Source organism: Poromitra crassiceps (assembly GCF_964638095.1).
Source record: "Poromitra crassiceps genome assembly, chromosome: 1".
In the NCBI taxonomy this organism is placed as follows: Eukaryota; Metazoa; Chordata; class Actinopteri; order Beryciformes; family Melamphaidae; genus Poromitra; species Poromitra crassiceps.
The window spans coordinates 99,548,587-99,565,375 of record NC_139623.1 but is presented as its reverse complement, the minus strand read 5'-3'; the positions used below and the strand labels follow the sequence as shown (position 1 = coordinate 99,565,375).

The following is a 16,789-nucleotide window of genomic DNA, read 5'->3' as shown; positions in this document are numbered from 1 at the left end:
ACACACAATACACAGTACACAATTAGGCTATTGACTTTTCTTTTGGGGGCTTTCGCAACACACCACGGACTTCAACCTTCTATAGCATAGCCTACTATAGGCTACCTTAAACACTGACTTGTTGAATGTTTTTTAACTTTCATCCCAAATCTTATGGGCTGAAATCCATAACGTTTACAATAAAATAAAAACTATGATATTCATCACGGTATTCTGCTGTTAAGAAGAGGTCTATTTTATTTGCTGATTGTTTATTCTTCAATCATCTTCTTCTGGCATTATGTCAGACCTTCAGCTCCTCCGCGTTGAGGCAAGCCAGTCCAGTGTGTCATTGTCCAGGTCAGTCAGACCACGATCTCCATTCGGTAGCCGGTGTTTAGGGCAGCTGTCTATTAGGCAACTGTTCCACAGTTTGTAATGGATCCCCGCACTCTCAGTGTCACTGTCCACGAGGCCCAATTTTTTCATTGCTGCACCGAAACGTCCTACGCCTGTCCTCAGGCGGTTGAGATTGTCCATCTTCAATCATCATTTCATCAAAATTCACCATAGAACCATAAGATATTTTGTCTTGTCCCTTGATGTTAACTACCCTTCTCGGTAACACTTTACAATAAGGTAGCCTACACAAATAATGTAGGCTAATAATCATTAACTAATAGTTCGTAGCCTAGTTAAGTATAATTCGTCATTAGTCAATCACTAGGCTAGTTAAGTTAATGAGTAGGTAGGTAGTCATTAGTTATGAGTAGGCTATCTAAGTTCCTGAGTAGAGTAGTTACTACTAGTCATTAGCCTACTTAATGATTAAATGTCAGCTCGTGAATATAGGCTAGTATAATCATTAGTTAGCCTACTGATTAGTTGGTCAGTTCCATGAGTAGAGTAGGTAGTTAATAGTTTGTTAATGATTAATAAATGTCAGTTCGTGAACATATTAGTTAATCATTATAGTTAGCCTACTGATTAGTCGGTCAATTGATGCAGGCAAAGTGAGTACTGAATCATTACTTAGTTATTACCTGACCATTAGTGACTCTTTTTGTGTACCCTATTGTAAAGTGATGCAACAATCATTAACAAACGATTAACTGCTCCACTACTCATCGAACTGACCGACTAATCGGTAACCAGAGATGGACAGTATTTTAAATAGATGTATTTCAAATACGTATTTCAAATACATTTGTGTATTTTGTAATTTGTGTTTGGCTGGACCGAGAAAAATGAGATGTAATTTGTAGATACTTTCAGACCTTGTATTTTGTGTATTTTAAATACATAAAATACTTTTTTCTTTCATTTTATGTCATTTTATTCTCAAATTGACACATTCTTACCATTGACACAGGTTTAAACTGTGGAGAAAAAAAATGTGACATGTCACTTCTACTCTAGGCCTACCTCTGATTGGCTTACCCTCAGAACAAACTCAACCACAAATCAGAGGCAGAGTATGGGTGGGTCTTGAGTCAGACTTCACATCACTTCTTCGTCTAGTATGAAGCCTTGTATTGGTGGAAATTCCCCCAGAGATAAATTACTAATATAAATTGATGATTAGATATTGCATGCACTGGCCTATCTGCAAATGAAACGGTTTTACTGCATATTCAAACCAGTGCATCATATTAGAAAGACACAACTAATTATCTTCTTAATTAAAATTGGAAAAGTGCCACCCACTTTTCCAGTGGGTGGCAGTGTGTGTGGCAGCAGTGTGGGTCATGATTGTGATGTCATCAGTGATGTCACTCGATCAATTGTGATGTCATCAGTGATGTCACTCGAGCAACTGATTGCCAACTGTGATGTCACTCAGGCAGTTGTGATGTCATCAGTGATGTCACTTGAGCAACTCTGATGTAGTATGAGCCGATGGCGCACATTTGCAAGATGGCACCAAGGTGGGTGGGCGGTGTCTGTCTGTCTGTCAGTCAGTCATGATTTTGGGAGCCCGTGGAGCCGGCGATTTGGCACATCATCTCCAGGGATACTGTTATGATGTCAGATATCTAGGGCTAACATAGCCAAAGTTCCAAAACTTGAGGTTAACATGTAGAAATGCTGCCTGTAAGTCAAAAGCCCTCACAGAAGGTAATTAACAGCTGAAGTGAGGGAGAAATGTGCTGAAAAACAGCTAAAACTGAAATGAAAGAACTGTAATGTGTTAGAGGGTACACAAAGGAGAATACTGTCACAGAGGATAAGATATGATTTACCATCTAAGGAAACCAGAAAATTTCACATTTGAGAAGCTGGAATCAGAGAATTAGGACATTTTCCTTACAGAAATGGCTCAAAATGATGAATAGATGATCAAAATAGGCAATGAATGTAATATTTAGCAATGAATTGATGGATTGACTAATTGTTGCAGCTCTTTATCAGTTTTTATAAAATGTATTTTTATGTATTTTCAAAATACAAAATACATATTTGTATCTCAAATAGCCTACATTTTTCAGACCAGTATTTTGTATTTGTATTGTGATAATTTTTTTTGAGCAAGTATTTGTAATTTGTATCAAAATACTTTATGATGTATTTTCGCCCATCTCTGTCGGTAACTAATGATTAACTACTATATTCACGAGCTGACATTTAGTAATATTTAAGTAGGCTAATGATTAACTACTCTACTCAGGAACTTAGATAGGCCTACTAATCATTAACTAATGACTACCTACTCATTAACTACGATTAACTAGTGATTGACTAATAACGAATGATTAATGATTAGTTTACTAGTAACTACTACATTATTTGTGTGCCTTATTGTAAAGTGTTACCCACTTCTCTTCAGCATGTTCAGTAAAACAAATATTGTAACATTAAATACAATTTCAAATTTTCATAGGCTACCTGACTAATTGGCATCATGGTGCCTTTTTCATAGTCTCCCATGCTTTTCATTCGCATATTTCACATTCGGGGTAGGAGCCATAACGGTTTTAATGTGTACTATAAAGCTTCTCTGAGACGTCAAAGTGTGCATCTTGAATTTCAAGATGCACACTTTGACGTGTGCTCCGCAGTGAGCAGCAGCAGAGATATTTAATAAACGATCTCTGGCAGCAGACATCACAAGTTGTGTAATTTCTCAAGGTGACAGAAGGGGGCGGGACTTCCGGGGAATGTTTCCCAATCCCGGAAGACGGCTTACTTCTTGTCTTGCGAGGAGGAAAACTGAAAACTAACGAGAGTAAGTTGACTTCATTGCGGAGCAACTGGCAAAAGAATAAGTTTACAATGACTCTGTGCTTCCCCTTCGTTTGTCTCGTTGAGCTTTGCTGATTGTCATCGAAGAAACAGCGGAGAAATGGCCACAAGAGGAGGAAGACACGGTCACACCGTCTGTCAGCAGGGTAAGTGCTAATTCCAGTGAACACGCTGCTCCTCAGCAGCTACAGCACAAGCTACTTTACACAGCGAGCCTGGCTTTTCCCACAGTAGCCGGGGCAAACAGAAAGCTGCAAAACAGGGATTTGCAGCTGTTTTTTGGTTTGAGTAACTCGGGTGTCGCTGCTTCGTCGAGGTAGCTACAAGTGATAAGAAAATCGATTAGTGTCAAGAGGGTGAATTTGTCACATAATGTTCGTTAACCAGTGCACCGACCTCCAGCTGCCTAGTGCCTACTGCCATATGGCATACTAGCACAAACTATAAAATAATATTAGCTTGATTTTCTGGGGTCGTTTTCGATAGCTTCAAATACAGTAAATGATTTTGGCTTGTGCATTTTATAGCCTTTTCATTCAAAGCACAGTTGCTTGTTGTCTGTGTTTTGTTCATGTCCCTATAATTAACTATGTTGTTTTTATTATTTCAGGTGGAGGACAGTGAGAGTTAAGGCTCAAATTAAATCCAAGATGAATCCTGCCCTCATTCGGATTTCCCTAATCTTGGCCGCGATTGACCATGCACTATGTTTTGCCAACTTTAGCAATTACACAGAAACTTTCCACTAGCAAACAGAACAAAGTGCAACTCCAGATCATTCACCATGGCTCTGTGATGAGTCACAAACCACATCTCACATGCCCTTTTTGTATTGTTCCTCGTAAGGACATCTCCTATTCAAACCCTGTCCTCCTGACTCCCCCTCCCTCTTGAGTCTCAAGTTTTTGGGCCATGCTCCGCAAGAGAGGCTCTCTAATTCTCTGCGGTACGCTCGTGTTTGTCAGCTGGAATGCCATACTGGTGCTTCTGCTGTGGGGGAGAGCCCCATCCGGCCAGCCGAGCGAGCCCAGCGGGGAGCAGAGGGGGCTGGCTAAACAGCCAGCTGCTGATGTGCTGGCAGATGTACTTCGTATGGCAGACACCTTTGAGGCAGAGCTGGAAATGCAGAAAGAAATCCTACTGCAGATCCAGGACCATCGCTCACTGTGGGAACTGCCCAACCAAAAGGGGCAGAAGGTCGTCCCCCGTCAACCTGTCATTCCTATTTTGGTTATCGCCTGCAATAGGGTCACTGTGAAACGCTGCCTGGACAAACTTCTGGAGTACCGCCCTTCAGCAGAGCTCTACCCGATCATAGTGAGTCAGGACTGCGGACATGCAGAGACGGCTGAGGTGATCGGGTCGTATGGCAGTCAGGTTACTCACCTGAAGCAGCCGGACTTGTCAGATATCGCTGTGCGACCGGAACACAAGAAGTTTCAGGGTTACTACAAAATCTCCAGGCATTACCACTGGGCTCTCAACCAAGTGTTCAAGTCCCTGTCTCACTCCTCTGTTGTGATTGTAGAGGATGACCTGGAGGTAATGGTTTCATTCAATCAAATCAACCCACCTACATGCTTTTAATCTATACTGTAGGGCCAGGCGATAATTGCACATTATCATTTATCGTCTTTCAGTGGAATCATATCATGTGTGGAATCATCAGAGGAATCATATCATGATTTGTGGATATCGTGACACAATTTTGATGTCTAAATTGAGAATAATAGTAAATTTTACTTAAAAACTGACAAAGATGTGGCAGGGATATTATTTGAAAATTTCAGCTTTGTTTTACATCACAACTAACATTACCATTAGGTTCAATGGGATGAATATACATACATTTTATTATTTGGTGTGATTTTGCATACATGAACCATATCGTGTTTCGTTGTACATGTATCTATCGGGGATATCTATCACAGGGAAAGAAAATCCTTATTGTGATATTAATTTCAACCATATCGCCCAGCCTTAATCTATAGTATTACATATGATTAAATAGCCTGCCGACACACTTAAACATTCATTGTTGCATACAGGAATGAAAATACAAACAATGGATGGATTTCACATTTCACTGTTGACAAGTTATTGTAATGTCAACAAAACAGTTGAGTCCACTTGTTGGTCATGGGTCATGTAAATTGAAATGTTCAATCTCCCACTCTAGGTGGCGCCAGACTTCTTTGAGTACTTCAGAGCCTTGCACCCACTCTTGAAAGCCGACCCCAGCCTGTGGTGTGTGTCGGCCTGGAACGACAATGGCAGAGATGGCTATGTAGACCCCGGCAAGGCCGACCTGCTCTACCGGACAGACTTCTTCCCCGGCCTGGGCTGGATGCTCCTCGGGGAGCTGTGGGAGGAGTTGGAGCCCAAATGGCCTGCTTCTTTCTGGGACGACTGGATGCGTCAGCCGGAGCAGCGCCGTGGCCGCGCCTGCATTCGTCCGGAGATATCCAGAACTATAACCTTTGGCCGGAGAGGCGTGAGTCTGGGTCAGTTTTACGACAAGTACCTGCGTTACATTAAACTGAATTCTGAATATGTGCCTTTCACCAAGTCGGACCTGAGTTACTTGAAGGAAGAGACGTACAGAGAAAAGTTTGAGAAGGAGGTTTACAGCGCTCCTGTGGTGACGTACGAAGAGGTGAAGCAGGGTCAACTGAGTGGAGAGGGGCCCTTTCGTCTGCAGTACTCCAGTAAGGACAGTTTTAAAGTCATGGCTAAAAACCTGGGCATCATGGACGACCTGAAGTCCGGAGTGCCAAGGGCAGGGTACAGGGGCGTGGTCAGTTTCATATCAAGAGGACGGAGAGTCTACTTGGCTCCGCCCCCAGGCTGGACCCACTATGACCCCACCTGGAGTTGATGATGCAGAAGAAAGCCTTAGCCTGTTTGTAATCTCTGTATCAATGGGTGGGGTGGGGTAGGGTGAGGGGCATTCCAGACCAAAGAATGGGTTAGTTTCTATTTAAATTAATGCTAAGATATACTTAAGATCAGTATCCTTGATAATGAAGAATGGGTTGTCCTCTGTCCCCTTCTAGTGTAGGAGTTGTCGCCACTCGCCAGTACCACTCAGGTCTTTCTCATGATTCCAAATCATATTTTTTACAATGTAGCATATGCGACCTAAACATTTTGTTAGACACGATTGCTGTAAAACTCAAGAGATCTATTTTTATATTATGCTAATTGTGCACATGGCATTCATTAATGCATTCAATGCGATTACCTGTTTTGTCACTTTTGTTTAAATTATATGCAATATCTGGGAACTTATCTGTGCTATTGATTTTGATTTTGTCTGATACAAATGTATATTACTTAATCTGTGGTTTGATTACTTATGGTGGTGGTAACAGGTATTAACTGCAGTATAATCCATCATTTGAGATCCTATCGTCTGTGGCAATGTCTTGTTGCATTATAATCACATAACTTCATTTAACTGTTCTCAAATGAGTACCTCTTGCAGTCTTGTCACCTTGCAAAATTTAACATTTTGTGTGTTGGTATATATTTTTGCAATAAAATCAATACACCACTTACTTATTTCATTCATTTATCAATTCCATTACACAGAACATTATGTTCCAAACCCAGGTCAACTTGTTTGTGTTCAAAATAGTATCAACTAATCGTTTGTATTACAAGTTAGATGGCTGCCAATAATCGCGTCATGAGACCTAAATGCAAGGATACATTTTTCGCATGCTTTTTTTATATACATTTACATAGACCAACTGTACCTGGTTTTGTTTGGTCAGTATTGTGTTGTATTGTGGCTACGGTAGCCGTCAGGGTCCAAACGGTTGCTGTGCGTCTACTCTGCTGTTTACCTTTTTTCCCCGTGATGATGTGAGAGAGGCCAGACCGCTAGCTAGCTAGTCTAGCTAACGTAACGAGGAATCGGTTGGACATGGAGGAAAATATGCGGGCAAGGGAGGGACATAGTGATGGGCCTCCATTACTCACTTAAATTATGATGTTTCCCATTATCTCCTAACGTTAAGCAAACCCAAATCCACACTGACTGCATCACGCTGCAGGCAAGCTAGCTAGCAGCTCTGGTGAGTTATCAAGAAGTGCTTCATTGGGTTTGCACTGCGGTGTGATCTGATATGGCAGCTTGCACACTAAATGACTCTCACGGTCGCTGGACTTATATTTTATTTTCTTGTTGCCTAATCACACTTGACGGCTGTTAATAGGGGCTCGTTGTTAGCTAGCCCGAAAATCTGCTAGCAAGCTAAGTGCTGCTTAGAAGTGCCAACTCAGCCGGTGTCTGGCCTGGAATGGAGCCAGGCGATTTGCGAGAGAGCCCCGCCGGGTCCGGAGACTCAGAGGCGGGGGAGTGGGTGGAAGTGATCCCCGGTGTGGATGACGAGGTGAAGGCTGCCGAAACTAATGAAACCACATTAGAGACAGCGCACAAGGACACCTGCGATGACGACAATGGAGACAAACAGAAAGGCGAGGAGGAACAACCACACACTCCCTACGAGGAGGAGCTGGACCCCAGGATCCAGGTAGGAGAAATGACTGGTTTGTCCCAGGGATTGGCATTCTACTTCCCAGCAAAGCTATGGGAATAGCTAGCTAACCAACTACAGTTACAACAGTACCTGGGCAATGCTGGATTTCATAGGGCAAAACTGCGGGTGTGACTTTGGTGACTCAGTGTGTTACCCATGTTGATTTCATTTTGTGCTAATCCAGGTCTCTGAGATTAGAGGTGATTATCTTGTCAGTTGGCACTATCTGTGCAGCTTGTGCTACACAATCAAACCATCGTCTCAATTTCACATAACATACCTGGCTGTTAAGCATAGCCTGGATGGCCAAGAACACGGCGTTTATCAGGGCAGTAAACAGCTGAGTCCTTTTCATGCCCCACAGGAGGAGTTGGAGCACCTCAATGAAGCAAGTGTAGAAATCAACAAACTAGAGCTGCAGCTGGATGTAAGTAAAAACTAAATATTCCACCCATAGAAGTAAGCCTACATTTTTTCTCCCCCTATGGAGGACTATGCAACTCCCCAGTTTTGTGTGTGTGGCGAAACAAAGAATCATGAAAAATGTGGTAAAATATATTTACCAGAACCAGAGAATTACCACCACACAATTTGTTAATTGCTTGAACTTGAATGCACAGTATGTTTCTGCTACCCAATATTTCATTAGTCTAACTATAAAGTACTAATAACTTCAAATGAAGGTCTGGAAAAGCATGAACCCTTAAAATGGAAAATGTATTGGAGCTTAAAGTGTAACAGTGCCTGAATTGATTGCTCACTTCCAGTCATACTCCCTTGTGAAATCCTGGTGCTGATCAATCGTTCCATTACAGGGAAATCTAATCTCGGCATTTTCATACATTCCCCATCCAGGATGCCAGATCAGGGTATCGGAAGATCCTCACAGAGTCCGCCAGGAAGTTGAATGCCCACAGCTCCCAGCTTGGCAGCTGCATAGAGAAAGCCAGACCATACTATGAGTCTCGGCGCCTCGCCAAAGAGGTACACACAAACAATATGTGCATCTAATGAAATGTGTGCATGTGTGTGATATGTGTAACACATTGTGGTCTTAATCAAAACCACTGGTATGTAGCATTAATTAACCTGACGCTGCCGGATGGATGGTTTTGTTTTCACAAAATATCGCCGCGTGATCTGATCTCAAGATCAGATCACGCGAGAATCCAGCTGGCTTGCAAGGTTAATGTAGCCTACCCTCATAAATAAATCACATGACGAGGAAACACAGTTTAACAAATGAAGATGCCACAGATTTCAGTAATTATATATCAATAATATGGTACAGTGTCTGGTGTCTGAAGGCAAGAGAAAAGATAATTCCCTAATCAATAAATTATCACATCATTTATCTGACCTGGAACCCTCTAAGCCTTAGAGTCTAAGGCTACGTTCACACAGCCATCCTTAGTGCTTGAATCTAATCTTTTCCCCCCTAAGTGACTCAGGTCAGTCTTTTTCATGACTGAACAGTACAAGTCACATTGAAAGTGACTTTTTTAAAGACGACCTGGGCTACTTTCAAATGTGGTAAAACATCAGATTCAAATCTGATGTTTTTGAAAGTGACTCCTGGCCCATATCTGACTTAATGCTTCAATGTGACTTCTTCCTCTTCTTCTGTTGAGTTTTATGGCAGTTGGCATCCTTAAATGGTGCATTACCGCCACCTACTGTATTGCTAAAACTATAGTGCAACTGCAAATACAATATAAATAAAGTGTCCACCCAAAATCCATACTGTGGCCCAGACCAGTCGTCTAGGCCGACGCGAACTTCAGCGAAATTTCGAAGCGAAATTCAGCGTTTTTGTCAAATCATCTCCCGAAATGTCTTCAATATCCAAACATTTCCTGGCAGCGTCCACCACTTCAATGTGACTTTTACGTCATTCCAGAGCGACATTCGTCACTATTCTGCGCTGGCGGGAGGAGGGAGGGGGAGGACCAACACGCGGGCATTGAAATTAAACCGTGAACAACAGATGAAACAACATCATCAGCTACCGCCATGTTTACTGCTGTCTTCTTCCAGGTTTACGTAGAACAGCAGTGTGCTGCGTGTGACGTTATTGTTGTTCTTCTGCGCATGCGGGTCACTTCATGTCCGTGATCTGTTCACACTGGAGTCAGATACGGGCCACTTTTAAAAAGTCTGTGTGAACAGCCACACAAAAAAATCAGATGTGAGCATCAAGTCAGATTCAAGCACTAAGGATGGCTCTGTGAACGTAGCCTAATAATTTGTTTGGCCAGGTGAGAACAATGCCATGCAAACTCTGGTGGCACCAAAAAAGAAGGACACTGTCTGAGGCAACTAAAATGCAAGATGTATAAGTCCTCTTACAAGAGAAATGCTATTACTGTAGGAGTGACAAGAAATCCCAACCAACCACAGGAAATTACTCCAAAACACAAGGATTTATGGTATAAGGAGGAGACTGATGATGGCATCTGACAGCCAGCAGGTACTCATATGCGGAAGCCCGCAGCAGTTAACTACGGTAGTATGAGTTGTGCCAAACAAATGTTAATATCTCAAAAACGATACATGACATGGCTTATATTTTGACATTCTGAGTGAGAGCAGAAGTAGCTCAAGAGTTTGATGTATAATAAATGCATGTTGAAGTTGTGTGAACTGAACTGTTGCAGTTTTTAAAACATACACCACACAGCCAGAGCTAGAGTGAGCACTCAAGGCTGGCTCCATAGCCGTTTCCCCCCGGAAACGCGCTTTGTTTACCAAAATGCTGCTCGGCTGATCCCTCGTATTAAATTATTTCTTCATGTGTTTTTAACTGGCATGAACACTGCATAAATTAAAGAAAAGAGTGTAGACAGATCTATCACTCATATAAAATAGGCCCCAAAATCTCACTAACCTCACTGGATGACACACTGTTTTTAACACAGAACTTTACTCCACCCTGCCACTGGCGTGTGCAGTGCGCACAAACAAACGCACCTTGCTTTCGAACTCCCAGCAGCAGGCAGCAGCCCCAGAGCTGCAGACCTGAAAGAGCTCCTGTTGTAAGCATGAAACTAACACACTTCTTTCCTAATTTCAACCCAGTGTGAGTAATGTTCCAAGTGTTCAAGTGAATTCAATACAACTTGTTTGTTTATAACGTTATGAAGTAGCAGCAGTGAGTGACAGATACACAACTTTGCTTGGTGAGCTCAGAGAGCAGGGAGATGTTGAGCCCAACTGAATAAATTAACATTTTGTGGCAAATTGGACAAAACAATTGTATTTATTATCTGGAGGCTGTTTTCCTCCAGAACAGCCTGCACACATACACTTGTTTTATCTTTCTCACTAGATGGGTGAGATTTGCTACAAGACAAGGAGAGTTAGAAATGGTAGCTAATTCAGTATTTGACTATACTCCCAATTATTGTTTTCTGTGATTGACAACTGATGTGCTACTATGAATTGTCCTGATGCAGTTGGTTGCAGGGGATTGGCTGCTTGTCATATTCCACTTCCCTAGTCTGTGATTGGTTGTGTTGTGTGCTCTCTCCAGGCGCAGCAGGAGACCCAGAAGGCGGCTCTGAGCTATGAGAGAGCCGTCTCCATGCACACAGCTGCCAGGGAGATGGTGTATGTGGCAGAGCAGGGTCTGATGGCTGACGGCAAGAACACCCTGGATCCCACTTGGCAGGAGATGCTCAACCACGCCACCTCCAAGGTAAGAAGGAGGTCAATGTGTTCTAGGTACAGGATGGGTGGGGTTTGTCACATTGGACAACACAATGTCTGCTAGGAAAGTTAAGCATTCATAGGAAAGCATGGGAAAGTCAACTTTTGGGCGAGTAACATCTTACCTGACATTTGATTTGCTCTTGTGCAGTTCACCCATATGGTAGTCAATGAAAGTGAAAAAACATGATAGACAAATAATTTACCCAAGTCTGTATGAACACATACATGGAGAAAGTTTGAAGGAATAACTCAGCCCCAGAATAATTAAAAAAATCTGTCATTGTCTACTGTTACTCATGTCAGTCCAAACTTCATTGAAGTTCGTAGGCCCACCAAACACATAGTGAGTTCGCCCTCATAGTTAATTTCAGGCTTCTCCCAAACTTGAAGGTGCTATCTTTTTGCAGCTCCAAAAAAAGCATAAATTCAAAGTGTACATGAAATTTCTCCAAACAGGTTGTGAAGCAAAAGTGTTTTGTAGTAAGCTGAGTCTTCCACAAGATCACTGTAGGGAGCAGATGTGAATAATAGTGTAAATAGGTCTTTTTGGAAGGCTGCTATGAAGTTGTGCTGGCAACCTCTTTGTTTCAACTGGCATGAGGTGAGTAGATGATGACAGAATTTTCATTTTTTGGGTGAACTATTAATACTGTGAGAGTGTGTGTGTGTGTGTGTGTGTGTGTGTGTGTGTGTGTGTGTGTGTGTGTCTGTGTGTGTCTGTGTCTGTGTCTGTGTGTGTGTGTGTGTCTGTGTGTGTCTGTGTGTGTGTGTGTGTGTGTGTGTGTGTGTGTGTGTGTGTGTTCTCTCCAGGTGAATGAAGCAGAGGAGGAGCGTCTCCGCAGTGAGAGGGAGCACATGCGCGTCACCCACGCCTGCCAGGAGGCTGAGGCCCGGGTCCAGATGCTGCAGAAGTCCCTTAAGAGAGTCATTGTCAAGTCCAAGCCTTACTTTGAGCTCAAGGCCCAGTTCAACCACATCCTGGAGGTAAAGCAGACCTACACAACACACTGATGCTGCAGTGGTCAAGACCTCCCTGTCTGAATGCACGCGCACTCCTGCTGACTTACCATCCAATCCTGCCAGGTGCTGCTGATGTGACACAAAAATGCTGTGATTGATGTATAATGTGTCTTATGGATTTATTATAAGTTACTGGTAGGTTGTTTGGCTGGTGGCAGAAAATCAATGTTGAAATGAATGAGGAAAGTTGCTGGGGCGCCTGGGTAGTGCAGCAGTAGATTCCCTACTTACCAACACGAGGGTCACAGGTTCAGGCCCCCGTGTTGCCTCCGGCTTGGTCGGGCATCCATACAGGCACAATAGACCCTTTTCACGGGGCCCATTTTGTGTCGAAAAGGCAGAATAAACACAGGTGCAAGCAAAACACTAATGAGGGTTTCCAAATTCCAATCATGGAAGTTGGAAACCCTCATTAGTGTTTTGCTTGCACCTGTGTTTACCCTGGCTTTTCGACACAAAATGGCCCCCGTGAGAAGGGTCTATTGGCCATGTCTGTGGCTGGGAAACTGGAATAAAGATGTGTCCTGGTGGTTGCTACATTAGCGCCTCCTCTGGTCGGTCAGAGCGCCTATTCAGTGGGGAGGGGGTAACTGGGGGGAATAATGTGATACTCCCACGCGCTACGTCCTGCCAGTGAAACGCCTCGCTGTCAGGTGAAAAGAAGCGGCTGGCGACTCACATGTATCAGAGGAAGCATGGGCTAGTCTACAACTCTCCCTAGATCGGCAGAGTGGGTGGAGGAATGACCGGGATAGCTTGGCAGGGGTGATTGGTTAGCTACATTTGGGGAGAAAATGGGAGGAGGGTAAAAAAAATAATGAGGAAAGTTGCTTTTCCCTCTGTGTGACTCCAGGAGAGCAAGGCCAAAGTGCTGCAGCTGGAGCAGCACGTAGCCAAAGTTAAGACCCGCTACTCCATCGCCCTGCGCAACTTGGAACAAATCAGCGAGCAGATCCACGCCCAGAGGGACCAGGTTGAGGGAGGACCAACCACCATCTGTGGTGGGCGGAGCCCCCCCGTGGGAGCAGAGTCCGACAGCGGAATCCAGGAAGAAGGCGGGGCCTGTGGAGGCGGTGCGGCAGGGAAAGATAGAGGGGATGCAGCTACCGACCTGGTGGATAGATACCGGGAGAGGGAGAATGAAAAGGAGAGGGAACGGGCAGGGTCGGATTCCCTTTCCGTCTTCAGCCTGCAGACCATTGCTTCCGACCTGGAGAAATGCGACTCCATCGAACACCTCGGGGACTTCAGCGACGTGGGGAGCGTCACGGGGGATGATGGGGAGAAGGAGAGAGTGAGAGACAGGCCGATGGAAACCACCGCCAAAGAGCGCCAACAGCAGTTCTGCAAGCAGCACCACAGAAGCTTCAGTTTGTGAGGCTGTCACAGCTGTAATAGTGAATTTGCTGCAAAAGTGAAAGAACTGGCGTGAAACAATGTTACAGGTGTATGATACTCTGTAAAGAAGCACAGGTACGTTAACTGACAACACATTATTCTAAGGCTGACATTAAATGCCTTAATATTGCAACCTAGTTAGAACACAGCTGGAATTCTTAGACCCTGCATCCCTCCAAGATAAGTATATTCGGTAGGAAGGGTAGAACTCAGTAGAATCTTTTCTTTGAGCATGAAGGAACTGCGAGGAAGGATCAAAAGCCCAGTTTGAATGGACAGTGTTTAGAAAGGCATCATTTCTTCCTTTTCCTGGGGTCACCGCTGATCTAATTTGAATAGACCGTTCAAAACAAACTTAACACAGTCACGTCGAGTCAAGTCAAATCAGTGATTGCTTCATGGTAGAGGGTCGCGGAGTCCATCCATGCACACTGAGATCTCCACTTTATCAAACCATATCAAGTTAAGTCTGTAGGGAAGAATGACAAAAACAAATCTTTCTGTGCCAAGTGAAAGCATGTTCAAATTCACATTTCATATATTTATTTCCTGTGACATAAGGAGAGTTTTGTCAGCTTGGCACGAAAGAATGTGTTTTTTGACAATTCCTGGAACAAACTTTTAGTTTGTTAGAGCATTAAGGTCGCTTTCACATATACTGTAAGCTGTTTAGTCCGCTTTAACCGCGCCAGATTTCGTTTCCTCGGATAGTGCGTTTCGTTTGGGGTGGTGTGAAAGCGCAAACGAACTCTGGGGCGGAACAAACAAACAAACTCTGGTCCGCTTGAAAACATGGGTCTCAGTTCGCTTCCAAGTGAACCCTTGCGCGGTTCGTTTGTTGTGTGAAAGCAACCCGGACTAAACACAAGAGCGCCAGTGCATCTGATGCACTCATGCAGTGCATCATAAGTAGAAGACTGTAGAAGAGAGCAAAACAAACACTGCGGCGTGCACACGTGTACAGTACCTGCGCGCCGCGTCGTGACGTACGTCATCATAACAACAACACATTGTTTCTCAACAGCTGGCTTGGCTATCTCCTTCGGTACGTAGGCTACTCGTCTCATCTGCAGAATGAAATGTTCAACAGCTTTCTGCCTCATCTGCTGCTCATATTGGGCACATTCTTGTTAAATAATTATTTGATAGTAACACCAAAGTAAAACCAGAAATCCCAATATCGCAGGTGGTGTTGCTCCATGATTTGTGTTTTGCGGATTCACTTGTGTTGTTCAGTCAGCCCTCAGCCAGGCAAGAAGCCTGCTGAAGAGAGGAGAGGTTTCCCTTCTCTATTCTGTCCAATAGATGAGTGACTGTTTCGACCACGTGACATTGTTCATAAAGTTTGGTGCGCCTGTGACAAATTGCTGTGTGAAAGCGAACCAGACCAAATGAAAATCGCAACAATGTTGCAACTTCACCCCCCGAATTGCACCGAGTCCACCAGCTTATATGTGAAAGCGACCTAAGACAAAAGAGAGCCTCCGACTCCATTTGACTACCGCATTTCCGTAAAGCATGCACTCCCAATTAGCTGTTTACGTAGGCATTGATGATATTATATTGTATTTAGGCGTATAAGATGAACAAACACTGAGAATACAACAATATGCTAGCCTAAGATGATGACGAAGCTCAGTCATGTATTGTTTTTATCTGCTGTTATGCTGTAGTTTTATGATTCAAAAGTCTTTCCCAACTTTCCATTATTTTATTGTTTACATTTTAAGTGTATTTCATTGGCAGCAAATGCAAAAATGCATTTAATAATTTGTGAGCCTTTTTTAGTCTTTAGTTGAATTTTGAAGTGTGCCTTGAAACATAGTCTCTCAAGCCAGACTGTTCTTCTCCATTCTGCGAATGCAGCTTAAACAGTCTGTAATTCACCCCCGAACCGATACAGGTGATTGGAGAAATACGGGCAGGTGTCCCGCCTTGGGACATCCGCTCATATTTCTCAAATCACCTGCCTTTAGGCAGGACATCCGGGACATCCCCCTATCATCGCTCATTATTTTCCCTGAGCTTCCCTTTCCGTTTTGACCAAGTTTTCCGTGCTCGAATTACAGACGTTTCGGCGGAAGCATTTATAAATTGCGAGAGCCAACTGTCTGTTTTAAGAGACTACTTGACACAGAACATCTAACAAATTTAGCTTATACTATATTGTTATTAACCGGATAATATTAATAGCTCAGCTTAGAACCATTTGAAGAAAATGTTTGTGCCCTTTTATGTTTTTTTTTCTGAGTCACCCAAGCACTATTTCTGGTGAGACTTGAAGATATTTATTTTATTTTTCTTTAACCATAATGATATTTTACTTTGATCGTCAAAGTGTAAGATGTAAAATGATGTAGTCAAGAAATGACTTGTAAATGTGTAATTATTACAAAGCTGGAACGAACATAATGAAATGTATAGTTACACACACTGCTGATTTTAATATTAACAAATGTGTTGTACAGCTGTTGTGAATACTGACATTTTATTTGCCGCCTTCTCCACAGCCAACATCCTGTATTTAAATGAGGAACCTTGCAATTTATCCAAAACAATCCCACTTCCCCTCTGTCTCCTTCACTGCTGTGTCTTAATTTCTCTTCATCTCTTAACCGTTTGTGACTGTGCGTAATGTCACCCCACTGTACTGTCAAAATTCATTGACATGGCCATTTATGCAATGTCATACATATAATCAATAAAACACCATATGAGCTAATACTTCCTGGGCTTCTGTGGCATTATTTTCATGATTTTGCTTTTTCCTGTGTGTATATTCCTTCATATAGAATTGAAAGTCTGCCTGATAGGAAGTGGTGTGAATTAATGGCTTACAGAAATAGGAAGAGGGATGGTGAGAGACGGGAGGAGAGGTTATGCCTTCCCCA

At 43.1% G+C, this 16,789-nt stretch overlaps 2 protein-coding genes across 2 annotated transcripts; both read left to right on the top strand.

Annotated features, from left to right (window-relative positions):
* The first annotated feature begins 3,173 nt into the window (after window positions 1–3,173).
* mgat1a (alpha-1,3-mannosyl-glycoprotein 2-beta-N-acetylglucosaminyltransferase a) lies at window positions 3,174–6,764 on the top strand. The gene is made up of 3 exons (XM_083638951.1): window positions 3,174–3,368; window positions 3,833–4,764; window positions 5,402–6,764. The coding sequence occupies exons 2-3, from the start codon at window positions 4,135–4,137 to the stop codon at window positions 6,098–6,100; spliced, it is 1,329 nt and encodes a 442-aa protein (XP_083495077.1). The 5' UTR covers window positions 3,174–3,368; window positions 3,833–4,134; the 3' UTR covers window positions 6,101–6,764.
* A 662-nt stretch (window positions 6,765–7,426) lies between these two features.
* sh3bp5la (SH3-binding domain protein 5-like, a) lies at window positions 7,427–16,567 on the top strand. Its single transcript, XM_083644719.1, has 6 exons — window positions 7,427–7,763; window positions 8,134–8,196; window positions 8,625–8,753; window positions 11,302–11,466; window positions 12,291–12,464; window positions 13,354–16,567. Exons 1-6 carry the CDS (start codon window positions 7,530–7,532, stop codon window positions 13,876–13,878), a joined length of 1,290 nt encoding a protein of 429 aa, XP_083500845.1. The 5' UTR covers window positions 7,427–7,529; the 3' UTR covers window positions 13,879–16,567.
* Window positions 16,568–16,789: the final 222 nt, after the last annotated feature.